The sequence below is a fragment of the Suncus etruscus genome, chromosome 4 (genome assembly GCF_024139225.1).
Source record: "Suncus etruscus isolate mSunEtr1 chromosome 4, mSunEtr1.pri.cur, whole genome shotgun sequence".
Taxonomy (NCBI): domain Eukaryota; kingdom Metazoa; phylum Chordata; class Mammalia; order Eulipotyphla; family Soricidae; genus Suncus; species Suncus etruscus.
In genome coordinates this window covers 132,644,252-132,671,347 of record NC_064851.1, presented here as the reverse complement: position 1 = coordinate 132,671,347, position 27,096 = coordinate 132,644,252, and the positions used below count along the sequence as shown (strand labels likewise).

The 27,096-nt window shown below is 43.2% G+C and overlaps 1 protein-coding gene across 1 annotated transcript in view; it reads right to left on the bottom strand.

Moving 5' to 3' along the window:
* Positions 1–26,744, bottom strand: part of PDGFRL (platelet derived growth factor receptor like) — a 59,313-nt gene extending 32,569 nt beyond the window's left edge. The window contains 7 exon segments of the mRNA XM_049772694.1: positions 7,451–7,618; positions 7,620–7,678; positions 7,680–7,783; positions 24,413–24,675; positions 25,068–25,285; positions 25,841–26,014; positions 26,517–26,744. Coding sequence (XP_049628651.1) covers positions 7,451–7,618; positions 7,620–7,678; positions 7,680–7,783; positions 24,413–24,675; positions 25,068–25,285; positions 25,841–26,014; positions 26,517–26,744 — 1,214 coding nt within the window.
* Positions 26,745–27,096: the final 352 nt, after the last annotated feature.

Sequence of the window (27,096 nt, the reverse complement as noted above, 5' to 3'; positions counted from 1 at the left end):
GAAACCTATTAAATGAAACTGGTTGAAAGCTACTGAACACATCTAATGTCCTGTCTTTGACTCTCACCAACAAAAGTGCTCTTTGATTAGATTCTTTCAAACCCAGTTTTTCCTCTGCAATAAAGGGCCACTTTATCTAGACGTGCTGTATTAAATGTTTATTAATGTTCTCACAGCCATGAATCTGAAGTTGATCTATAAATGAAAATCAAAGTACCAAAGTACCAGGCAGAACTGTTTCCATATGTAACCAACAAGCTCTAGATGAAGGAAAGATTAACATTGCAGAAGTGGGAAGTCTTTGTGTATGTCAAGCTAAAAGAATTTCCCCCTTGAGTCTAAGCTCTGCCAGCATCTCTCTGTTCCTGGGAGGCCTAATGCTCATCCTTTAAGTTCCCCAAATCCAAGTGTCAGCTGCTCTTCTGAGTTGGATTTTGTTGGTTGTAAAATTGAGTGAGACATAGCAGGTGTACATAATGTCACTCTCCTTTCACCATTCCTTTTTTATAATTTCATGATTTTGCTGTACCTCCACAGTTCTGACTAATTCTTAGTTGCATATTTTCTTTTATTTATTGTGGGTGAATGTACGGATCATTCCAAGACATCTTGCTTTTTATTTGTTTTAAATGAATGTATTTCAGGCACTGTGATTTGCAATACTGTTATGGTTTCATGCATATACTGTTACAACATCACCTCCACCACCATGCCCTCTCCACCCCCAAATTACTCATGATAAACTTAATCCTCAGGTCAGGTCCTGTTGTTTTTGGAAGCTTGTTATTCCCTTACTATGGTTTTTTTTTTTTTTTTTTTTCCTTTTTTAAATAAAACAAGGTTGAAACTGCCCTTGTCTCACCTCTCTTCCAGAAATTGCTCCCTCTACTGGTCAGAAAATGAAATCTGAATAAATATGCATTTAGTTCCAAAAAGTTAACAAAATTGGTAGAAATGATCAGGTTTTGTTGAAAGCTTTCCTGGGCCGTTTCCAACCCCAAAGTTGACGGGAAGCTGGAAATAAACTTTTCTGGGAGAAAAAATTTTTCCTCTCTCTCCTGAGGCACCCTGTTCTGGGAAAGATGTCAAGAGCTGATGTGTTATAGCTCTAGTGTCAAATAAAGTGTGACTTCTTTTTTCTTTCTGATTGTCAGCAACAGAATTATGAGTGGATGTTGTTCACATTTTCCACATTTTTTTGAAGTTCTAGGAGACCCACATCTGTCTTTACTTTTATATAAAGCCCTCACTGTTCTTTGAATGAAATCTATTTAATGCTTAAAACTAAATTTTTTTCCAGCTCCTGGCTATTTCCTTTAATTCACTTTAATCCTTAAGATATTTTACTATAACTAGTGTAACTTAGGAAATACTCCTAGAAAATCCTGAATCTTCAAGGATGAGGTCTCCAAGTTTGGAGATTCTTTGTTAAGGAACAAAAGGTGAGAGAGAGAGAGAGAGAGAGAGAGAGAGAGAGAGAGAGAGAGAGAGAGAGAGAGGAGATGAATAAAGTAAGGAAGAAAGGAGGAAAGGGAGGAAAGGAAGTAGAGAAGAAATTAGGAAAGAATAAAGGAAGGATGGATATAGGAAGGAAAGGAGCTAAAGAGGGAGGGAAGAAGAATCCCAAATGGGTTTAAGACTCACCAAGATTTCGATCTAACCCAAAAGCAGTTTCACCCTCTCCCCAAAGTGATAAATCTCTAACCTATAACACTTAAGGACTCTACACAGTTTTATCTCCAGAAGTCAGATATCTTCAAAATAAAATGTAAAAGAGGTCTTCATTTAAAGTTAGAGACAGAGACATGGTTACTTGTACACATATTAAACTAATTAATCTGTAATTTTTGTTAGTATTAATGAGATCATCTGCATAATAGGACGTCCCCTGCCATCCCCTAAAGAAAGGTGGCTTTACTTGAAATGATATTTTTTTTTTCTATTTGCTAGTCCCTTGATCCTACCTCTTTAAAATATAAGATCCTAAACTATATTTTATGAAAGTCCCTTGCAGAGCCTTTCTATTGCTAGATCGGATGTGACCCAATTGATAAATCATTGTATAAAGTCCATTAGATTACAAAATTATTCAGATAAATTTTTTGTTTGTTTAAGACTCCATCTAATGGGACTCGGGGTTTATCCCTCTTTGTGGGCTTTGGGGACCATTATGGGGATCCAACTCAGGTCAGCTGCATGCAAGGCAAACGCCCCTTCACCGTGCTACCACTCTGGACCCACACGCTTTTTTTTTTTTAGACTTTATTGATTGATTGATAGGTTTTTGGGCTGCACCCAGTGGCGCTCAGGGGTTACTCCTGGCTCTGCACTCAGAAATCGCCCCCAGAAGGCTGGGGGAACCATATGAGAGGTCAGGAATCAAATCAGGTCCCTCCTGGGTTGGCCTAAAGCAAGGCAAATGCCCTACCATGTGCTATCTCTCCAGCCCATACAATCTTATTTTTTAAACAAAGTTAAAAGCTAACCAGCTTTTCATAAGAGTTTAAATGAGATAAATTATATTCGTAAAAAATAAAATAGCCAGAAGATAGCTCACAGGACTGGATCACATGCTTTAAATGCACTGGACACCCAAATTCCATGACCCAGCATCACATTCCACCTTTACCCCAGAACAGCCAGGTTTAGCCCGGGGAGCCCCTCATGTTCCAAGGCCCAAGCTCTAAGCAATAAGTCCTCACAGCTGACCGGAGTAATACCAGGATTGGCTCCAGACTCCCTGAGCTCTGCTTGAACTCCTTCTTCCCCTCAAATGTATGCAACTTGTCAGGAGATGAAAATGGCAATCCCTCCAACACACACACATACAAACACACACACACACATACACACACACACACGAGTTAAAAACAGAAAGCATTGTTTCATTCTCTGACTAGTCATTTTTTCTTTAACCTATAACACTTAAGGTGGAGTCTACACTGTTTTATCTCCAGAAGCCAGAGGGTATCTTCAAAATAAAATGTAAAGGATGTCTTCATTCAAGGTTAGAGACAGAGAAATATTACTTGTACACATATTTCCATTGATTTATTCTCTAAGGTTTATGAGAAAATAGGAGAAGATAGCTGAATGTCAAGAGCTGAGCTAAGAACCAATAAAAAACACCATCTTGAAAAAGAAAGGAAGAAAGGGATGTTTTATAAGGATAAAGAGTGTCAGGAGAGAGGGCCCGAAGAGATAGCACAGCAGTGTTTGCCTTGCAAGCAGCCGATCCAGGACCAAAGGTGGTTGGTTCGAATCCTGGTGTCCCATATGGTCCCCCGTGCCTGCCAGGAGCTATTTCTGAGCAGACAGCCAGGAATAACCCCTGAGCACCGCTGGGTGTGGCCCAAAAACAAAACAAAAAAAAGTGTCAGGAGAGGAAGCTGGGGTGAGGGAATTCTGGGTATATAATATACTTAGGGGTGCCTGGCATAGACCCACAAAGAAAGTAATGTCCAAACTGGTTAGCAAGTGAAGAGGATCCCAGAGTGGTTCAAATAAAGCAACAAGTTTTAAGGATCCCAAAAGTCTGGTTATAAAATAAAAATATCCATATGAGTGGTGAGACAGTCCCAGACTCTGTGTTTCTAACCCCTTAGGCAGACTGGTCTGATGAAGCAGTGAAGTGGCAGAGAAATAATACCAAGCACAGAAAAGATATTCATTTGAGTCAACCTGCTTTTTTTTTTTCATGGCCTCTTTCTCTGCCGTATTTTCTCTCTCTCTTCTCTCTCCTCTCTCCACTCCCTCTCTCTTCTCTCTCTCTCCCTGTTCTCTCCTCTCTCTCTCTCTCTCCCTTCTCTCCCCTCTCTCTCTCCTCTCCCTCTCTCTCCTCTCTCTCCCCTCTCTGGCAGAAAAAAGTAGAACAAAATATTTGTAAGTTCTCTCTCTTCTCTCTCCCACTTCTCCCTCCCTCTCTCTTTTAGCTAGTATCACCTTACATTTCCAACCTTTTCAGTTTTAAACAGAGAGAGAGAGAGTAGAGAGAGAGAGAGAGAGAGAACTGACAAAATATTTTGTTCTACTTTTCTCTGCCAGAGGATGGAACCTCAAATCAGAACTCAAAACATCAAAGGTTAAATTGTATACCTCATTCTGAAAAACAACTCAGCCTTTTCCATATCTTATACATATCACAAACATTGTATAGACTTCTTCAACAATAAAACACTAGAACCTTCTGGCAGAGATACACTTAATTTGAACATTTTTAAACATTTTAAACATTCTTACACCAAGCACTATAATATGAGTCTAGAACATATGAGTTCCTTTCCATAAACTTCTCTAAAACAAAAATCACAAGAACTTTTCTGCAGATCTATATACAGTTTGAAAATAAGTTTGTTAAACATTCTTTTTTTTTTTTTTGGTAGTTTTTTTGGGTACACACCCCGCAGCGCTCCAGGCTCAGAAATTGCTCCAGGCAGGCCAAGGGGGGGGGGGGACCATATGGGGCACCGGGATTCCAACCGTTGACCTCCTGCATGAAAGGCAAACGCCTTACCTCCTGCTATCTCTCCGGCCCTGTTAACATTCTTCAAGTTCATTTTCCATCAAACTTGTGTGGACAAAGAGATTAGAACATTTTTGCAGACATAATTTGAGAATAAGTTGCTACATAATAATACACAATAAAACATCATAAAATTGGGAAACATTCACTAAAATACCTTAGAACTCATAAAACTCTAAAATAATGCATTTCCCCAGAGTTGAGCAAACTAATATAAAAGCACTAAAGTTGGATACAAAATTTTCTGTTTGCAGTGGGGCATAAGATAAAAAGATCCATACAGATAAAACACAATTTAACCAACAATATAGTGACCTATGTAAATAGGGTCAGGAGATTAACCTGAGGGGCTGGAATGCGATAGGGCATTTGCCTTGCGCACAGCCGACCTAGGTTCAATTCCTGGCATCCCCTATGGTCTCCTGAGGCCTGCCAGGGGTGATTTCTGAGTGAAGTGCCAGGAGTAACCCTATGAGTGTATTCAGGTGTATGTGACTCCCCGATCCAGGACCAAAGGTGGTTGGTTCGAATCCCGGTGTCCCATATGGTCCCCCCGTGCCTGCCAGGAGCTATTTCTGAGCAGACAGCCAGGAGTAAGCCCTGAGCCATCGCTGGGGTGTGGCCCAAAAACCAAAAAAAAAAGAAAAAAAGAAGAAGAAGAGAGAGATTAACTTGAAACAAAGTTAAATTTTTTTGAGATAACTCAGGTGCAGGAGGTTCTGAAAAAACAGTTTCTCCTTAGTAGAGTTTAGCCGGGCTCTCAATCTCCACCTTCTCTTCTGTATTAGGCCTGCTGAAGTCATTTGGGATGGAAAGGCATTCAGTTCCAGAGCCGAGATCTAGGTGGGGAACCCACTCATCTTCCTGCTGCTGGTCCACCTCTAGTGGAGCTTTCTCTTTGGTCTCTTCCCAATCAGTGGCCTCTATAAATCTGGGGAGCTCCTTTTAGTAGAAGAAAGGCCGTGAACCTTGGCCTCTGTGGACACTGCTCAGAGTCTTCAGCTCTCTCCTCTTCACTACCTGCTCTGTCCCGCCTGAAGGTACCTTGCCACATTCAGAACAGGCTCGAGTGCACTGATGTTCCGATGATGGTCTCTGAACTCTCAGTCAGTTTAAGAAGGCCGTTGATTACTAACAACTATCATGACAATGTTAATAGTGAGAGAAGTAGAATGCCTGTCTCGAATACAAGCAGAGGGTTCGAGAGGAGGGAGAGAAAAGCATGCACCAAAGAGAGCAGTGCCCTTGCAGTGGGTACTTGTGTGAGCTCTCCACCACCTCTGGTGAGCACTATAACTGGATAAGCAAAAGCACCTAAAGGCTAGGCATGTAAAAAGGCATGTGAGCCTTTTACACACACAAACATGTGTGACCCTCAGTTGCTACAGCAACAGCAAGAGCAATAGAGGAAGGAGAAGTATCCATTGTTAGCCTCAGAATGCTTGTCCAGGGTATGCCCACTGCAGTGCTCATCTGGAACGATTAAGGCAGGAGTTGGCAGGGACAGGCCAACTACACCAGAGATGGAGAGAGGATGGGTGTGTTTCACTACAAAGGCAAAAACGGCAAAAACCAAAAAAAAAAAAAAAGGGGGGGGGGCCCGGGGAAGGTGGCGCTAGAGGTAAGGTGTCTGCCTTGCAAGCGCTAGCGATAGGACCGGACTGCAGTTCGATCCCCCGGGTGGTCCCATATGGTCTCCCCAAGCCAGGGGTTGATTTCTGAGCGCATAGCCAGGAGTAACCCCTGAGCGTCAAATGGGTTGTGGCCCAAAAACCAAAAAAAAAAAAAAAAAGGCAAAAACGGGTAGACTGAACTTGGTGACTGGATATAGGGAGAGAGGGAAGAAGAGAGAAATTAAGGCTGGGTGTGTGGCTTGAGAAGGAGGGTTTGTTCAAAGTAGGAATCTATTCTGAATATTCCAGGCCTCTGAGTACCTGCTGTCCTCCCTTCTTTTCATTTTAGTCATCCCAAGTAAACATTCTACTATTTCTCTATCCTAATCATACTGAAGAAAGGAGCTGGGAAGTCTCTTGGATATCATAATATCCAATTTCCTCTATTTAATGTCAGAGGAAGCCAACGACTCAGGATATTTAGGGGATCTTTTCAGATAGCCATGCTTCAAGCCCCACCATACCCCAAGCCCACTGAAGAATGCTTTGTTTCCTTGCTTTCCTAATCACTTTAAACACCCTTCCAGAGCAAGTACCCCCACTTCCTGAACAACTCCTGAGAACCTGAAACAATCTTTGACCTTCTCAGTAAGTGATGTCTCTGAATATCAAAAACTATAAACCTCAGTAACCAGATTAATGAAAAGTGGTTGAAAAGCTCAAAAATAGCTTGAGTCTGGGGCCGGCGAGGTGGCCCGCTAGAGGTAAGGTGTCTTGCCTTGCAAGCGCTAGCCAAGGAAAGGACCGCGGTTCGATCCCCCGGCGTCCCATATGGTCCCCCCCCAAGCCAGGGGCAATTTTCTGAGCGCTTGGCCAGGGTAACCCTTGAGCATCAACGGGTGTGGCCCGAAAAACAAACAAACAAAAAAAAAATAGCTTGAGTCAATCCCTGGTCATATTGCTCAGAAGAACCCTTGTTAGAACATTTCATTTTCAGTTCAATTACTTAAAATTACCCAAAAACTTACATTGGATATCATTCATTTTATACAATATAAATATCTATCTTGAAGTATCACAGTTTGGTTTGTCATTTTGCTCCTACAAAGATCCTATCATTTAACCAATATTAGTAGGATTTGCAACAACTTTTTTTAAACTGGGGAAGAATAAAAATCTGATTTTGCTCACTGCACTTCCATTTGTTCCTGCATTTCAGGCAAATAATAAAAATTAAAAAATAGTATTTCCTGAGGAAAAAAGCAAAACAAACATAAAATTGAACCCTCACTCCCCAAAAGTTTTAAGTGCTTACCTGAGACGGGAATCCTTAAAGATGTCAAAATAGGAGGATAACTCCATCAATTTTAGTCCTTTACATCGAAGCTCTAGGGTCTGCCCTGCCTTCAGACTAAGGGTCGCTGCTGGTTTCTGAAAGCGCCCTTTCTCCAACATCTGTGTCATTATAGATGATGTTCTTTGAATCAGTAGAATCTCTGTCCTTCATTTTCAAAATTTTGGGTTTCACCTTTTTGCCAGCTGGCCTTGACTCTGTTCTCTCCCGGCTCCTTTGGATGCTTATTCTTTGGAGCATGTTGACCAGCAAACTGTGAGAAAGCAACGGGACTATTGTAGTTACGTTCTCCAACTGTTTAGCACCAAAGCTGAAGATTTGTTTATTCATGGGCAACATCCAGCACAGAACTGGGCTGGGGCTGAGCGGTCATTTCCAAAGGTACTTGGAGGGGTTGGGTATGTAGATCGAACCAGGTTTATCACACACAGAGCATGAGCTTGAGCCCTTCGTTCCATCTCTTCACCCCCCAAGAGATATTTTTATAAGTATATAATATATAGAGATATATAATCTACAGGGGCTTCAGGACCTATTCCCTGGCTCTGTGCTCGAGAGTAATCCTTGGTGGTACTCGGGATCATATGTAGTGTTGAAGATTTAAACCAGGGTAGACAGGATTCAAAGTAAATAACTTGATTCATGTATTATATCTTTGGCCCCTATATTCATTTCATTTGCTTGTTTGTTTCTGTTTTTAGTTTTGGATCATACCTGGAAGTTCTTCAAGGTTACTCATGGCTCTACACACAGAAATCACTCCTGGCACCATATGGGTATCAAAGCTGGGTTGGCCTACATGCAAAAGGCTTGTTTATTAATTTTCTTACTAGTTTGGATTTGGTATTCAGACCTAATAGTGCTCAGGGCTTACTCCTAGTAATACTTTGGGACCATATGCAGTGCTAGAGATTGAACCAAAAAGTCAGCAGATTCAAGGTAAACAAAACACTTTAATCCCCTATTTTAAATTTATTTTAAATTTAAATTTAAAGGGCCCGGAGAAATAGCACAGCGGTGTTTGCCTTGCAAGCAGCCGATCCAGGACCTATGTGGTTGGTTCAAATCCCAGTGTCCCATAAGGTCCCCTGTGCCTGCCAGGAGCTATTTCTGAGCAGACAGCCAGGAGTAACCCCTGAGCACCGCCGGTGTGGCCCAAAACAAAACAAAACAAAAAAGACAGAAAGTGGAAAGAAAAATTTAAATTTAAATTTATTTTAAATTTTTTGCCGACCTAGCACTGTTCAGAGTTTACTTCTGGCTCTATGTTCAGTGATTGCTCCTGGTGATGCTCAGAGAATTAAAGGATTGTACTGGAGTTGACCATGGTACAAGACAAGGTCCCCAGTACTTTCTCTATCTGTCTCTGTCTCTCTCTCTTTTTCTGTTCCTCTCTTTCTTTCTGGCCTCAGATATTCAAATACCCTTCTCCTCATGTGTCAAAGTTATTTTCAATAATAATCATGATCTTCTGGATGTAGTAAACATGTTTGTATTTGTGGGGAGGCATATGATGCTGGAAACTGAACCTTGGCCTCCCACATGTAAACCATTGTTTCAGTCCGTTGAACTCTTTTGACCCACCAGAAGAAAATGTAGAAGTCCAGCTATGTCTGTGTAACTGAAGGTAGATCATAAGGGCTCATGATTTTCTTGGCTCATTTTAGTTTTAAAATACATTTTGGGGCACTATTGATCTGGCCTGAGCTGAGTGCAGAACCAGAAGTAACCCCTAAGCATCACTGGGTGTGGCCCAAAAAAACAAAAACAAAAATTAAATAAAAGTGGAGGGGGGCAAAGAGGTAGCACAGTGATAGGGCATTTGCCTTGCACATGGCCAATCCAGGACGACCATGGTTTGATCCCCGTCATCCCATGTGGTCCCTCAAGCAGGAACAATTTCTGAGTGCAGAGCCAGGAGTAACCCCTGAGTATCACTGGGGTGTGGCCCAAAAAACCAAATTAATTAATTAAAAATCAAAAATTTAAAAAGAGAACATTTCAGGGCCGGGCGGTGGCGCTAAAGGTAAGGTGCTTGCCTTGCCTGCGCTAGCCTTGGACGGACCGCGGTTCGATCCCCCGGTGTCCCATATGGTCCCCCAAGCCAGGAGCAACTTCTGAGCGCATAGCCAGGAGTAACCCCCTGAGCGTAACTGGTGTGGCCCAAAAAACAAAAAAAAAAAAAAAAAAAAAAAAGAGAACATTTCCTGATAGAACCACCACAAAGATTCAGCAATATATTTCATGCATAAACTCAAAATTTAATTTAGCAGACAAAAATGAAATCCTATGGTTCCCACCCACTTCATGTCTCCACACAGTCATCAAAGGACATAATTAATGCCCCTGAGCTCTGTTTCTGATCTTAGCAACCTCAGGGTCTTTGTGATTCATTTCAGAGCTACCAAACTACTGCTTAAATGCAGAAATGTGTTATTTTCATCAATGGAAGACAAAATCTGCAAACAAGCACATTTAGATATTAAATCAAGTCAAACTTTCTATGAAGAGCCTTCAGTGGAATTTTTGCATGGAAGGGTCTGCCCACCTGCTTAAAGAAATAGAGGCTTGAGGTACTCTGTTGCAAGTCAGCCCCTGGTGAGGTTGACTGATAGAGTGATGGAGGATGAGACCTTTCTCCTCCAGCTCGGACCACGCATCTATTACCCAGTTCAGCCAGTGGTTCTGAGGAGAATGCGGTGGGAAGGAAGTCAACAGGAAGTCAGGCTTCAGAAGAAAACAGCTCTTTATTCCGTGAAGAGGCCGGGTAGGTGGCGCTGGAGGTAAGGTGTCTGCCTTGCAAGCGCTAGCCAAGGAACGGACCACGGTTCGATCCCCCGGAGTCCCATATGGTCCCCCCAAGCCAGGGGCGATTTCTGAGCGCTTAGCCAGGAGTAACCCCTGAGCGTCAAACGGGTGTGGCCCAAAAACCAAAAAAAAAAAAAAAAAAAAAAAAAAAAGAATAGGCCTCAGGGGCATGGAGAGATAGCAGGGCCCGGAGAGATAGCACAGCGGTGTTTGCCTTGCAAGCAGCCGATCCAGGACCAAAGGTTGTTGGTTCGAATCCCGGTGTCCCATATGTTCCCCCATGCCTGCCAGGAGCTATTTCTGAGCATACAGCCAGGAGTAACCCGTGGCTCAAAACAAAAACAAAAACAAAAACAAAAAAAAAAAGAGAACACACAGTTCAAAGTTGTATATAACTGGTCCAGCTTCCTGCCCTTGGAATTGGTCCATGGCTTGATGGTAATAGATGCTAAATTAAATTTGATGATCTGGTAATCCTAGAGACACTTAGAGAGCTTTAAGATTAAGTAATTCTGGGGGCCGGGCGGGTGGCGCTAAAGGTAAGGTGCCTGCCTTGCCTGCGCTAGCCTTGGACGGACCGCGGTTCGATCCCCCCGGTGTCCCATATGGTCCCCCAAGCCAGGAGCAACTTCTGAGCACATAGCCAGGAGTAACCCCTGAGCGTTACTGGGTGTGGCCCAAAAACCAAAAAAAAAAAAAAAAAAAAAAAGATTAAGTAATTCTGATATTCTATATCTTAAATTAAAAAAAAATTAGTCTAGGGACCAGAGCAGTGGCCCAACAGTAGAGCGTTTGCCTTGCACACGGCTGATCTACGTCAGACCGCAGTTCGATCCCTCAGTGTCCCATATGGTCCCCCAAGCCAAGAGCAATTTCTGAGCACATAGCCAGGAGTAACCCCTGAGTGTCACCGGGCGTGGCCCAAAAACAAACAAACAAACAAAAAAAGGCTAACCATTGTAAATTATTTTCCAAAGGACTAAGAAAGTAAGAATTTATATTGAGGGCCCGGAGAGATAGCACAGCGGAGTTTGCCTTGCAAGCAGCCGATCCAGGACTAAAGGTGGTTGGTTTGAATCCCGGTGTCCCATATGGTCCCCAGTGCCTGCCAGGAGCTATTTCTGAGCAGACAGCCAGGAGTAACCCCTGAGCACCGCCGGGTGTGACCCAAAAACCAAAAAAAAAAAAAAAAAAAAAAAAAAAAAAAAGTACATTTCCGTAGCATTCTGAGAATATTACTACATATCACTACTAAGTTTTATAGAATTCATGAACTATTAAATTTCATTATTGACTATAAGTCCTGGTTGCCGTTTACTACACATCTGAATGTAGAAATGACTTCCAGTCTTAGTTTCTGATACATCAGTTGAGGATAAGAGCGTAATAATGACTAACTCACAGACTGCTATAAATAAATCAATATGGTTAAAACGCTGAGAGAATTGTCTGACCCATGATGTTAGCTGAATACTATTTGGGATTATCTCATGATCACATCTCTCAGGGAGCTCCATGAGAAATTTATGGGAGACAATGCAGTAATTATTTTTAATTCACAAAAGAAGCAAATTGAAATCACCGATGACCAGGAGCTTACCCTAGGTACTATGAAAATATTGAGAAATCACCTAGAAATCAAGTTCAGTGTTTGCTCTGGTCATTGTGTTGCCCTAGAGATTCCCACTATTAGAGATTAGTTTTTTGTAGCAGTTTTATTTCACTCCCACAAATCTTATTTATGCACTGCACCACTGTCTGAGTGGTTTCTTTGTTTGCTATGTCCAGGCTTCAACAAGGAGTTCCAAGTCAAATAAAATCTGATGCCGTGGATGGTATGGCCTTCTCAAGGAAGGATAGTGATCCTTTTCCAATGGTCCAAAGTGCAGCTCCAAAACAAATGTGCAAAGGTTGCAAAGCAAGAAGCAGAAGGAAAAACCATAATACTTACTTCCCCTTAAGCAGAACAGCCATGGGTTCTTACTCATTCAAGGTAACTTTACTTTGTGACCTCTCTATTCCTATAAAATTATGCCAAAGGAGAAAACTCAGGAAATCCCCAACAGCTTACCGCAAATACTCTCATAGACATCAAAGACCTTGTGCTATATGGGCTTTTCTTCCCAAAAGCAATTGAGGGAAAATGGAAGTGATGTTAGTTTCAAGACTACCCCATTAAAATTTGCTAAGTAGCTCAGGGCATTCCTGTCCCCTGAGTTACATTAACATAAAAATGTCCCCTCTTTTTTCCATTCCTCATGGAAGCATCCTACAGAAATTCATGCACTTTTCTAAAAACCAAGCTGGGAAGGCAGAAAAGTAATAGCACTGGGGACTTGAAAAAGATAAACTTTTTCTTAATCTATTCCTCAAAACCTACTCCATAATACCCTCTCACCATTTCTTTCTTACTCTGTGGGATGGGGAGTGCATACCTGGCTCAGTGCTCAGACATGACCCCTTGAGTGCTCAGAGGATCATATTTGATCGAAGGATTTCAAACCAGATTGGTGTGATACAAGACAAGTACCTTAACCCCTGTACTATTTCTCTGGCCCCATTTATCTTCTCTTCCTCTCCCTATTTCACCATTGGCAGATTTAATTCTGTAGGCCAACTCACCAGTACTTTATAAGGATCCTATCATAGCCAAATAGGATTTATTCTAGGGATATAAGCTTGGTCCAATATATGCAAGTATATTAATGTGACACATGTTAATAAAAGGAAAGATACAAATCACAAAAGCATGTTAATAGGTGAAGAGAAACATTCAAGAAAAGTCAACATCCATTTATGATAAAATGCCTCAATAAAATGGGGGGGTATAAGGAACTTATCTCAAAATGGTAAAGGCCATAAATCAAACTCACAGCTAGCATCATACTTGGGGCAAAACAGAAAGCCTTTTCTCTAAGATCAGGCATAAGACAGGGATGTTCACTATTATTCAACTATTCACTTTTATTCAACACAGGGTTTCTATCTTTGCATTCATCATAACGAATACCTTTACATCAAAATGCATCTCTTTAGCTCTCCTGGAAACAGAATCTTTTTCAAAAAATGGAATCCAGAATAAACTGATAACAAGCACTAGAGAAAATTAGAATTAATCAAGGTTTCACACCCAGCAGCGCTCAGGGGTTACTTACTCCTGGCTCTATGCTCAGAAATCACTCCTGGCAGGCTTAGGGGACCATAAGGGATGCCGTGATTCGAACCACCATCCTTCTGCATAAAAGGCAAAGGCCTTACCTCCATGTTATCTCTCTGTCCCCTCAGGAGTAAATTCAACCAGACAAAAGTAAAAAAATAATTTTCCTGGGGCCAGAAGGAGAGATAATATAGCAGGTAGCATGCTTGGCTTACATACAGCCCAACTAAGTTTGTTCCCTGGCATTGCATATGGTCCCTGCAGCTCTTTTAAGAATGATTCCTGGGGGGCCGGGCGGTGGCGCTGGAGGTAAGGTGCCTGCCTTGCCTGCGCTAGCCTAGGACGGACCGCGGTTCGATCCCCCGGCGTCCCATATGGTCCCCCAAGAAGCCAGGAGCAACTTCTGAGCGCATAGCCAGGAGTAACCCCTGAGCGTCACAGGGTGTGGCCCCCCAAAAAAAAAAAAAAAAAAAAAGAATGATTCCTGGGCCGGGCGGTGGCGCTAGAGGTAAGGTGCCTGCCTTGCCTGCGCTAGCCTTGGACGGACCGCGGTTCGATCCCCCGGTGTCCCATATGGTCCCCCAAGCCAGGAGCAACTTCTGAGCGCATAGCCAGGAGTAACCCCTGAGCGTTACTAGGTGTGGCCCAAAAACCAAAAAAACAAACAAACAAACAAAAAAAGAATGATTCCTGAGCAAAGAGCCAGGAGTAGGTCCTATTGGATATGGCCAATAAATAAATAAAATAAATAAATACATATACATTTTTTTGTATTTTTGGGGGGGCCACACCTGGTGACACTCAGGGGTTACTCCTGACTATCCACTCAGAAATCGTTCCTGGCTTGGGGGACCATATGGGACGCCGGGGGCGGGGGGGTGGGGGGGTTTGAACTGTGGTTCATCTAGGCTAGCTCGGGCAAGCAGATGCCTTACTGCTTGTGCCACCGCTTTTTTTTTTTTTTTTTTGGTTTTTGATTTTTGTTGTGCTCAGGGTTTACTCCTGGCTCTGCACTCAGAAATCACTTCTGGCAGGCTCAGGGGGCTATATGGGATAACTCCATCCATCTGTGTGCAAGGAAAACACCCTACTGCTGTGCTATCTCTCCAGCCCACTATCGCAATTATTTTTAAAGTTCCTGTTACATTATTTGTTCCAAATATTGAGTAGCCACAAGTAAAGTATCTATTGTTTTATCTTACTTGAGGTGGAGGGTTCAGAGGGCCAAGGGGCTACTTTCAGGGATTCTTGGCCACAGAAAAACAATTCAGTGTGGGGAAGGGGAGGACAGAGGATGCAGTGCTGCTGGGAACTGCCTAAGCCACCTTTGGCAATGCTTCAGGCATCCAGGGTTACACCCAGCTTCCATGTGGTTCACAAGATTAAATTGGGTCTTGCAAGCATGGCATGTGCCCTGATCCCCATTCTATCTCTCTGGCTGATATTTTAGTCGTTTTAATGAAGTAACAGTAGCACCACATCAGGAAATGCAGCAGTCACACTCCTTATTCCATACAAATGATGAAAATCAAATGAGAGCCCCTTCTGATTCTAAATAGGATCTCAGGCTTTAAAGTAAATGTTTCCACATCTCACTCTTCCATGAAAGTATATATTAATGTTCCACTCCTCATGAAAGTGATATTGCTTTTAAAAATATCAATACAGTGGGTAGAGCACTAGCCTTGCATTTAACCAACTCAGGTTTGATTTCCCACACCCCACACCCTGAATTCGCCAAGAATGATCCCTGAGTGCAGAGCCAAGAGTAAGCCCGAGTTCCACTGGGTGTGACCCAAAGAATACACCAAAAAAAATTCCAAGCATTTTAGAATTAGAAGGCCTCTGCTAGATGTGACCTGGAAAGTGGAGAGGCAGTGAGACTGGTGAATCATAGGCTGCGGTCCTTGGCATGCGCTGTAATGCAGTAATACTTTCATGGCCTTTATTTCCACAGGAAAAGGGATGCAAATGGTTTTCCCTAAAAGTCACTTTCTTTCATGTTTCGCGGTCCCAGGTAGCCATGGGTAAACTCACAACAGAAACCCCTTCCTGGTAGATTTAGGGAAACAGTTGCATAACATAATAAAGATTTAATTTTTCTAGTGAGTTCTTACTATTTTATTCTCTATGTTTTAACTTTTATATGTGTACACAGAAATTCTACTTTTGTACTTTGATTTGTTTTGGGGCCACACAGTTGATGCTTAGGTGACCCTGCAGGTCCATAAATCAAAGCCAGGCCTTCTGTATTATGCCAAGCATGTGCTCTTGGTCCTTTGAGGCCCCCTCCTCAGCCCCTCACTTTAAAAGACAAAAACAGGGGGCTGGCAAGGTGGCGCTAGAGGTAAGGTATCTGCTTTGCAAGCGCTAGCCAAGGAAGGACCGCGGTTCGATCCCCCGGCATCCCATATGGTCCCCCCAAGCCAGGGGCAATTTCTGAGCACTTAGCCAGGAGTAACCCCTGAGCATCAAATGGGTGTGGCCCGAAAAAAACAAACAAACAAACAAAAAAGACAAAAACAGGGTCCTGAGAGATAACACAGTGGTAGGGCATTTGCCTTTCACACAGTCGATGCAGGACAGACCTGGATTCGATTCCTAGCATCCCATATGGCCCTCTGAGCCTTCCAGGAGCGATTTTAGCCAGGAGTAACCCTTGAGCGCTGCCACGTGTGGCACAAAAAGCCAAAACAAACAGACCAACTGCACACAAAATTCATAAAAGTTATACCTCATAAAATGATCCATTTGTAGTCAACATTCTCTGATGACCTCATCCATATTTTCTGTTTGAATTTGATAGTAACTTTTCTTTTCTTTTTTGTTTTGTTTTGAGGCCATACCAAAACATACCAGGCAGCACTCAGGGGTTACTTCTGGCTCTACGCTCAGAAATTGCACCTGGCGGGGCAGGAGAGGTGGTGCTAGAGGTAAGGTGTCTGCCTTGCAAGTGCTAGCCAAGGAAGGACCATGGTTCAATCCCCCGGTGTCCCATATGGTCCCCCCAAGCCAGGGGCAATTTCTGAGCGCTTAGCCAGGAGTAACCCCTGAGCGTCAAACGGGTGTGGCCCGAAAAAAAACAAAAAAAAAAAAGAAAAAAAGAAATTGCACCTGGCAGGCTCTGGGAACCATATGGATGTCAGGGGTCGAACCCACATCTGTCTACGTGTAAAGCAAACACCTTACCCGATGTGCTAACTCTGGGTCCCTGATAGAAACAGTTGACTTAAAATAGATACCAAGTGACTCAGACAAATTTGATAGTTCTCATATCTGAGATCATATGGGCCAGAAAATCTACAGGAGGCAGAGGTTAAAGCATCATCCCAAAGCCAAGTATCTTGGGAATATACAAGATAGTTGTATAATCAAGTGAGCAGCCATTGGAAATTTTTGTGTTGACCTTCTCTTGCCTTGTTCACAAATGACATCAAACATGACTTTTCGGACCTGGAGAGATAGCACAGCGGTGCTTGCTTTGCAAGCAGCCGATCCAGAGCCTAAGGTGGTTGGTTCGAATCCTGGTGTCCCATATGGTCCTCCGTGCCTGCCAGGAGCTATTTCTGAGCAGACAGCCAGGAATAACCCCTGAGCACTACCGGGTGTGGCCCAAAAACAAAAACAAAAACAAAACAAAACAAAAAAAAACATGACTTTTCCAGCGGTCCTTGCTAAAATGATGTCCAAATCATATATTACATCTCAGGGCTTAAACTTAAACTTAAATACCTCTCAGCAAAGAGTACCCAAGGTTCAATACCCCCTCATGCCCCTCCCCCCAGGTTTAATAATCTGTATCTTCCTGTGCCACCAACATTTTTGAACTTTGCAAATTTGAAGGTGGCATTTGAGGAAAGGGGAAGGGTATTTGAAAATTTTTCATTTCCACGCAAAGGCTAGTGGGGATGGAGCAGTACATAAAATATGAGCCAGGTGGAGCTGGCACAGAAAAGGCTGCTTTTCAGCCAAAAGTAAACAAAAACTTGAGGCCATTACTGTGGAATTCCAAGGGGAATTTCAGAATATCAGGATGTACCCGATGCAAACTGAACTGTGGTAACTACATCAATGGAATAAATAATGGAGCCAACAAAACAAATGCTTACAGTATTACTGAGACACAGATACACTAATGACATGTGAGCCTGGGGAGACACGGGGGGGGGGGCACACACTTAAAACCTGGCCCTTGGGGGCTGGAGCAATCGCACAGAGATAAGGCTTTTGCCTTGCACGTGGCCAACACAGGACGGACCCGGTTTGAATCCAGGCATCCCATATGGTCCCCCAAGCCTGCCAGGAGAGACTTCTGAGCGCAGAGCCAGGAGTAACTCCTGAGCGCCGCCAGGTGTGACCCAAAAACCAAAAACCAAACCAAAACAACAACAACAACAACAACAAACACCTGGCCCTGTGAGGGTGGCACAGTTTTCATCCCAGGCATACCATTTAACCACCCTAGCCCCACCCCCAGGAGTGACCCCTGAGCGCAGAGTCCAGAGTAAGCAAACTCTGAGCACCTCTGGCTGTGCCCAACCTCCCCCCAAAACAAAAGGCAAAAACCTGAGACCCCCGTGTCCCCAAATCTACACAATAGAGCGTGCCCGGGATACTCCCATAATCTGTGCAAAAGTGCTGCTTCGAGATTGGAGCGATAACACAGCGGTAGGGCGTTTGCCTTGTACTGTGCTGACCCAGAACGGCCCAGGCTGGATCCTTAGCATCTCATATGGTCTCCCATGCCTGCCAGGAGCGATTTCTGAGCACAGAGCCAGGAGTAACCCCTGAGTGCCGCCGGGTGTGGCCCCAAAATAAACAAACAAAAAATAGTGCTGCTTCTTCACTTATTTTTAGCCCACCCAAATGGATCAAGTGTGTAACAAACGGGTTTGATATCATTTTTGAGGCTTCATGTAAAGAAAGATCTGTGGCTAGAATTTTTTTTTTTGCGGGGCCACACCCGTTTGACGCTCAGGGGTTACTCCTGGCTATGCGCTCAGAAATCGCCCCTGGCTTGGGGGGACCATATGGGACACTGGGGGATCGAACCGCGGTCCTTCCTTGGCTAGCGCTTGCAAGGCAGACACCTTACCTCTAGCGCTGTGGCTAGAATTTAAGTGCATCTTTCCGGATCTATGTCTAAGGTGGTATATAAAATAAATCCACCTGGCCGGACAAATAGCATGGAGGTAGAACGTTTGCCCTGCATGCAGAAGGACGGTGGTTCGAGTCTCAGCATCCCATATGGTCCCCGGAGCCTGCCAGGAGCGATTTCTGAGCGTAGAACCAGGAGGAACCTCTGAACGCTGCCGGATGTGACCCAAAAACCAAAAATAAAATAAGGGCCCGGAGAGATAGCATGGAGGTAAAGTGTTTGCATGCAGAAGGTCGGTGGTTCAAATCCCGGCATCCCATATGGTCCCCCGGGCCTGCCAGGAGGGACTTCTGAGCATAGAGCCAGGAGTAACCCACTGAGCGCTGCCGGGTGTGACCCCCCCCAAAAAAATAAATAAATAAAAATAAAAAGTAAAATAAAATAATAAAAATAATAAAATCAAAAATAGAAATAGTGTAAAGGAAGCTTGAAACAGCCATCAGGCAAGGACAGGAAAGTGGGCTAGACGTGGCCCTCAAAAACACTGGGGTCGTACAGGCATCCATGACAATTCTGGGAGTTTCCTGACTGCCCTGATTACCCACCCCCCTTCACAATTGTGGGAAAATGCCAGATGTCATGTACTTCCTAAAGCAAATCAATCTACTGTACCTTTCTATTGTTTAAAATACTATATATAGCTTGTAAGCTCATGGTTCAGGGCTGGCAGATTCTGGCTTATGCTGGATTCTAACAGCCCCTGCATGCTTGTAAGAAAAATAAACCCTCTGCTATTGCATGAGAGATTGTGGTCTTGGTGTCTTTGATCGGCGCATCGTTCTCCTGGACTTAACATTTGGAGGCCCCAGCGAGATATTCATGCCTGTTCAGGGACATCAACGCTTCACCTCGGGGTTTTGAGAAAACCGGCGCCTAGGAGGTAAAATGTGCACTTGGTGTGGGCAGTGTGACTGCCGTACGAGCCCGTGAGGGTTCTCGGTGGCGGCTGACAGACGTGTCTAGGGGGCCGCAGGTCACAGATCTGAGGGACGCCTCAGTGAGGTTTGGGGATCCCGAGGACGCTCGGGAGCCCTTCTGTATGTATGACCCTTAGTGGGGTATACATTGGTAAACTGCCCAAGTATCGGGACCTAGGTCAGATTCTGTTTGTCTGTCTGTCTGTTACCGTTTTGTGTGAGTTGTTTCTCCTTGTCTTGTGTGACTTGGTTTTATTGAGGAGCCCTAGGGAAAAGTGGCCAGAGGGGCCCTTCTCATCAGGGAGGAGGTCGGGCGAGGCCTCCTCAGCAGGGAACAGAAATCTTGGCTCCAAACGTAGGAGACTCCACGGAGCTCCAAGGATCAGTGCAAGTCCCGGCCGGGCTTTCCAAAGTGGGTGTGAGCCCTTCGCAGATCCTTCAGGTTGGTTTGATTTCATTTTGATCTCATTTTTAGTTTTGGTTTATTTTTTGGCTTTCCACTTCTCTGGTTCATTTTCTCCTGTCTCTCTCTTCAAAAACTGGAAGTTACTCAGTGAGGGAAAAATCCCTCCCAGTCCTGGAGAGGTGTGGAGTTCATTGGGCATGGCCCAGAGAGCAAAAGAAATTTGTAAATTTTAACGTGAGAGTGAAGACCGGTCAGTGTGAGTGGTGAAGTGCTTGGCAAAATGTGTGGGGAATTTGTGTGATAATTGATTTCTTAATTGTTATTATCTATTGCCTTTTCTCAGTCAACCATGAAGCAGGCTCAGACTGCTCAGTCCAAGGTCTCTTGCTGGAAAACTTCCCAGAGGTGCAAAAATTGGTGTTGAGTGGCAATTTCTATACTTCCTTGTTATTTTCTGTTTCGTTGTGTTTTTGTATTTCAAGGCAGGCTCTGTTAGGGACAGGGCAAGGTGGTGGTCGCAAACTCTGCCTCTTTGCTGGCCAGCAGGACTTAAATTTGTCCTGGAGGGGCTGGACTTTGTAACTAAACACCTCAGCCAAAAGGTAAAAATCAGAAAAATCTTGGGAGCTGCCGTCTTGTTGCTTCTGGCTGGGAAGCTAAGAAATTAGTCAGTTAAAAAAATTCTTTACTGGAGCTTATCCAAGAAAGGAAAACTTACCAAACTCCCTTCCCCCCCCTGGTTTACATATCGAAGAAGAAATTGGGAGTGGCTGGGAGTCCAGAAGGAAAAATTGGGTCTTTAAATCTCTTTGAAAAATTCCTCCGACTTAAAGGTTTCTTAGAATGAATAATTTGGTGGAAAATGTTGCAAATTATTGTAATTAACTTTTCTGATGAAACTAAGTTCTAATACAGACTGGAAAATGCCACCTGCCATAAGGAATTTCACCAACTCTAAGAAATTATCAATCAGTTCAGAAACAGGTTCCAACAGCATTGTAATGTGGGAATAATACAAATTTTTGTATTTCTATGTCTGTTAAAAATAATATTAATTTTAAAAGGCCAAAACTGTGTGAAAAATGTTGTGGTTAGCATTTTGATAATATTGTTAATCTTGTGAACGCTTAATATTGTTGAAATGCCTAAATCTAGATAACAATATAAAATTTAATGTAGTTTTAAGGTCTTAATGTAAAAATGCCTAGATTGTCTTTACTAAGTGTAACAAAGAAAATTTGGTCCTGTCAGATAAAAGTAATTCTAGCAATTTGTTTTCTAATTGGGAAAAATAAAAGAAATAAAAGTTTTAGGTATTTGTATAAAGTGCAGACCTTTTAAAATTAAAGTAAAATTAGTCATATTTAATATCTCTAAGGTTTTTATAACTTAAGTTATACTGTAGTGCTTGAATGGTTACAATACCTACCTCTCATTTGCTGAAGTTGCATCTTGTAAAGCTTAAGTAACTTGGTAACTGGAATTTAAAATATAATATGTTCTGGACACTGTCATAAATTTGGCATTTTAATCAATAAACAGGGTATATTTGTAGTAAACTCATTTGAACCTATGATAAGTTATAAAGTAGTAAAAAATTGTAAAATAAATTTTTAAAAACTGCAAAATGCTATGTTTGAAATAGTTAAAAAAACAAAAAACCATTTTGAATAATGTACTAAGTTGTTCAGAAAAGTAAAGTAATTAAAATTGAGTAAAAAAAAATCAAACTTTAAAAACTATAACTCCTCTAAATTGTAAATTTAAAATACTTTTAAAAAAATTTATGTTTTGCTTTGGTCTAAAGCATAGCTTTTAAAAATTTGTTTAATGTTTTAATTAAAAGTCTTATCAAATATTATTTATGTAGGAAAATATGTGGTTATGCAAAATAAAAAGATATAAATTTAATACTGAAAAAAAATAAAACTCTGAAAAAGAGTAGCCAGTTGGTAAAACTAAAGGAAATTTGTAAAGTGAATTTAGAAAGAAAAAAATTTAAAAATGTGTAAAAGGAACTAAGGAGGTGTACTAAAAAAGAAACTATCAGATTAAGTCGGATGATAATAATAATGATAATTATTATTATTAGTATTATTAAAATGCCTCTAAATCAGGAATTAGCCAATGTTTTGTGCAAAATAATTTTAAATGTTTTAAACCATGTTATAGTGTTCATATGTTGTTAGGTGAAAATGAAATAATAATGAGGTATTATAAATACCTAAAATATATATATATAAAGGTTTTAAAAAAATAATCAAAAATTTAAAATATTGAAGTTCAGTTTAAAGGTGTTTAAAAATATAGTAATTGTTAATTGTAAATTTTTTTAAAAAAGGTCTAAAGTCTGCCAGAAAATTTTGTAAAATATAAATTGCTAAATTGCTGGTGTCTAATATGTTTTCTGCTTTAAGCTAAGTCCAGAAGAATAAGCAAACTTCTACTCTCTGTATGTAAATTTATTTACTGCCAAGAATATTAATAAGTGTATCACAAGGAACTTTGTAAATCTTATTGTAAAAGCCTCCAGACAATAATCAGGTTTAGAATTTTCTGTGCAAAATTAAGTAACATTTGCTTTTTCTCTCGTCCTAGCACCTTTTAATATCATTTTTATGTCATGGCATCAGTTTGCTTTGCATGAAATACAAACAGGTAAATTTCCTCTCTGCATGAGAAGTAATCCCCGTGCAAACAAGAAATCTTAAAATTAATAAGGGAACCCCAAAGCCCTCTTTTGGGGAAATAATCAGGCTTAAGGTGGTGTGACAAGCAGGCACCGTTAGGCATCTGGCTAACAAAACCAGGAAAACATCAAGATGAATGGCCTGAAAAAGGAAATGGGAGATTTCTGAACCTGCACTAACTGGCCACGACCACTCTCACCCTCACCCTCAGTCTCAAGAAAGAACTTGAGGTCAGAGTCTCTTCCAACCCTGAAGAGGAGTGGAACAGGCTACTTCTAGGAAAATCCTGCAGTGGGTGAGAAGACAACAGCCATCCGAGAACCAACTCGTTCTTACATCAGCCTAGCCTAAGTAACTGTAACGTGACAAATCTGCTGTGTCCCCACCCTATCCTCAAAAATTCTGTGAGTATTGGGAGTGCCCCAAATGGAGATTTCTCCAGTAATATTGTGTTTATGCAAAGGAAGGAGCCAAAATTTTTTCAAATATCTAGTAAGGTGCAAGGTGAAGGTGGAGAGAAAAATAATTTTTATAATTAAAGTAAAGTAACCTAGGTGTAAAAGCATTTTTTATTAATTGTACTGAAACAGATCATAAATTACAAATGTAAGCATTAGTCTAACTAAAAATAATTCAGAGCTGTTTGTTAATAATGCTATAATGCTTTAATTTCTGTTGTTTAACTTGTGTTATCATTAATTGTTACACACTAGGTGTAAAAAACCTTAAATACAGAACAAGTAAGAAACCCCCCGGGAAACCTCTTCATAAGTCTTTTTCAGATACTTCTCAGAAGCCCGCAGCTTGAATGGTCAGTGGCCTGGACAGACTACAAAGGACCCCCCCCTGCATATCCATCTGACTCAACTTCCTGGACCGGGGCAAAATGAAGATCACCTACTGTACCAGATGACAGCATGGGACTGTAAAACCACCGGTCAGGCATACTGGAAGCTCCCTTCCAGTTGGAACTGAATCGTAATAACCAGATTAGTAGTAAATCACACTTTTTAAAAAGCAGCTGGGGAAGGGGTCAGGCAAGAGAAATGCCTTGCATTGCCCTTGAAGTTTTTAATTTGACCTTCCATTATTGTGTGCTAATTAACTGCGCTCTTAAGGGGGGCCAATCAAATCAGTAATCACCCACCCCCCTTCAAGAAAGGCTAAAACAAAAATTCCGGGTTCAAAACAATTGGTTTCAGTCCTGGTTCAAGTAGTCCCCCTGGCTAACAACTCTAATGTCTGCCATTACAGGCCCGCTTGTGCTCCTGCTGCTATTACTGACTATAGAACCTAATGATTACTAGGCAGCAATATAAGGCACTTAATCAAACAACCCAGATCTCTAGGATTAGAGATCAAACAAAAGAAAAGGGGGGAATGTAAAGGAAGCTTGAAACAGCCATCAGGCAAGGACAGGAAAGTGGGCTAGACGTGGCCCTCAAAAACACTGGGGTCGTACAGGCATCCATGACAATTCTGGGAGTTTCCTGACTGCCCTGATTACCCACCCCCCTTCACAATTGTGGGAAAATGCCAGATGTCATGTACTTCCTAAAGCAAATCAATCTACTGTACCTTTCTATTGTTTAAAATACTATATATAGCTTGTAAGCTCATGGTTCAGGGCTGGCAGATTCTGGCTTATGCTGGATTCTAACAGCCCCTGCATGCTTGTAAGAAAAATAAACCCTCTGCTATTGCATGAGAGATTGTGGTCTTGGTGTCTTTGATCGGCGCATCGTTCTCCTGGACTTAACATTAGAAATAAAATAAAATCAATCCACAAGGGCGGGAGATCGCTTCGTTAGCCGGAGGAGGAGCCCTCGCCTTGCTGAGGTGGCAGCCGCCCTCGCCCTGCCCTGCCCTGCCCTGGGACGCGGAGCTGCCTGGTGCCGGGCTAGCATCCGCCCGCAGCATCCTCTCCGCCTCCCGCGCCGACACGTGGACACTGGGGCTGGGCCAGGCTCCGGCAGGAGATGCTCGCGACGGGACGTCAGGCGGGAGCGAGTCCGGCCGGATTCCCCAGGGCCGAGCAGCTGCCGGCAAGCTGGTGGGGAGGAGGAGGGCCCAGGAAACGGGGTCAGGTACAGACAGCCCATAGGAGGGGCAGGTGCACGGGGTCAGGATCGGCCCGAGGTTCGGTTAGTCAAGAAATTAGAAGAGAGGGGTCGGAGAGATGGCATGGAGGGAGTGCACTGGCCTTGCATGCAGAAGGACGGTGGTTCGAATCCCGGCATCCCATCTGGTCCCCCGAGCCTGCCAGGAGCGATTTCTGAGCTAGAGCAGGAGGAACCCCTGAGCGCCACCGGGTGTGGCCCAATAAATAAATACTAAATTAGAGGAGCTGGTTGGAGACCTAGGAAGCCAGAGCGGGGCGAGCGTGGGGGCCTGAGGTTCGAGAAAAGTCCCGATCTGGGGGCCCCGACCCGAGTCACTCACCGTCCTCCAGCGCGTGGTGCAAGAGCAGCAGCGCCAGCAGCAGCTGGAGCTTCATCTTGGGGGCCGGGGACCCCGGTGCAGGAGCTGGGACAGCACGGCGGGGCCGAGAAGCGCTCGGAGAGCGACGGGCAAGGCCGGGGGCTCAGGGGAAGGCGGCGGGCGGAGGGTGCCGCCTCGGGGCGGGCGCCTAGGACGCCACGGCTGGAGGATTTAGTTTCCTGCAGAGGAACAGTTTTGGGGAAATTTTGGGCTTCCCCCCGCTCTTAGATTCCTTTCGATGTGACTTCTCCTGCCCCCTGGCGGAGCGGTGAAGCCAGAGTCTTCCCTTCCCCTACGCCCAGACAAAGGCACGGTGGCAGAGAAAAGGCAATTACTCTCCTCCAAGGCTTCCAGGGCTCAACCGGCCCCCAAGTTTAGAAACTTCCAGAAGGCCTGGCTAATGGGGTCACGTTAAGCTATTATTCCGTCCCCAACCAGCGCTGATCAGGGGTCTCAAACTCGCGGCCCGCGGGTAGTTTGCGGCCCTCCGTACAACATTTTGTGGCCCTGCCCTAGAGTAATCTTTTTTTGTTTTGTTTTGTTTTAGTTGTTTGGGTCACCCCCCCCCCCAATGTTCAAGGCTTAACTACTGACTACACTCAAGGATCACCCCGACTTAAATTGAGTTTGAGACCCCTGAATGATGTGTAAAAAAAAAAGCACCCCTGAAATATATCTGTTCATCCCCAGATCTCTCGCTCACCAGAACATTGCCTTGAGTTCATTGTCCTTACAGATTCTGTCTGGCCAAAATGGGGTGTGATAGCCTCACTGCAGGACATGAGCATCATCTCCACTTCGGTCGATATGCCTGAATCCCTTGAAGCTTTCTTGGGGGGTGAATATAGCTCCTTTCCCAATGTCTGGAAGACTTCTTGGAAAAGTTTTTTTTCTTTCCTCACAAGATTCTGTGAGGTATTGAAAAAGGATCATGAATAAAAACAGGTGCCAGATTCCTGTAACATCTTCAGGACTCTCAATCCACTTTTATTTTCTTTTAAAGTCAAGTCTCAGCTGCTTCTGTCTGTTTTTCCCCAGGGTCCTCTACTAACAAATTTCCTTCCCCCATTTTTAGATTAAAAAACCCAGAGGAAAAAAATATAAATTAACAAAAATAACACTAAAAGGCTCTCGCAAGCGTGATTTGGAAGTGATTACTTTTTTTTGTTTGTTTTTGGGTCACACCTGGCAGCGCTCAGGGGTTACTCCTAGCTATATGCTCAGAAATCGCCCCTGGCAGGCACAGGGGACCATATGGGATGCCCGGATTCGAACCACCGTCCTTCTGCATGCAAGGCAAACGCCTTACCTCCATGCTATTTCTCCAGCCCGGAAGTGATTACTTTAAAAAGGAAAAGGCACCATCAATCAGAGATCATGAAAATCATACATTGTGTTCTGACTCCTAACATCTGAGTCCGTCAGAGAGCTGAGAGATAAACAGGGTTTGGAAAAGGTGGGAAACCCTGGAGAAACGGGGTTTAGGGGTGCAAGGGAGAGGTAAAGCCCCTCTTCTCCAGCAAGTAAATTGGCACCAATGGGCAACGGTGCAGAGCAAGAATAAGTCCAGTGCCTGGGCAGATTGCCTGGGAGAGCAACATTGGAAGTAAGACTGAAGCCCTGGGGTAGAATTGTCATGGGGCAGAGGATTGGGGCTCTAACTCTGTAACCCTAGAAGTTTAGGAGCTCACTCACAGACATGTTTGATCTAAGCAGGTTCACAGGGTATAATGATAGTGTGTTCCTTTTTAGGAGCAGAGAACCTCAGCAGTTCGATCCCCCGGCGTCCCATATGGTCCCCCAATCAATACCACAGACATAAACTGTGAGCTGCACAGTGTCTGTTATATCTGTGCCCTTGTCAAGAGCAACTGAATATGCATCAAAACATTTGGCTTTCTCACACAGTTGATGATAAATGTCACTTGACATGTCAGAAATGCGCTCTGCCACACTGTTGGCAGAAAGGCTGATTTTTCTAAACTGACCT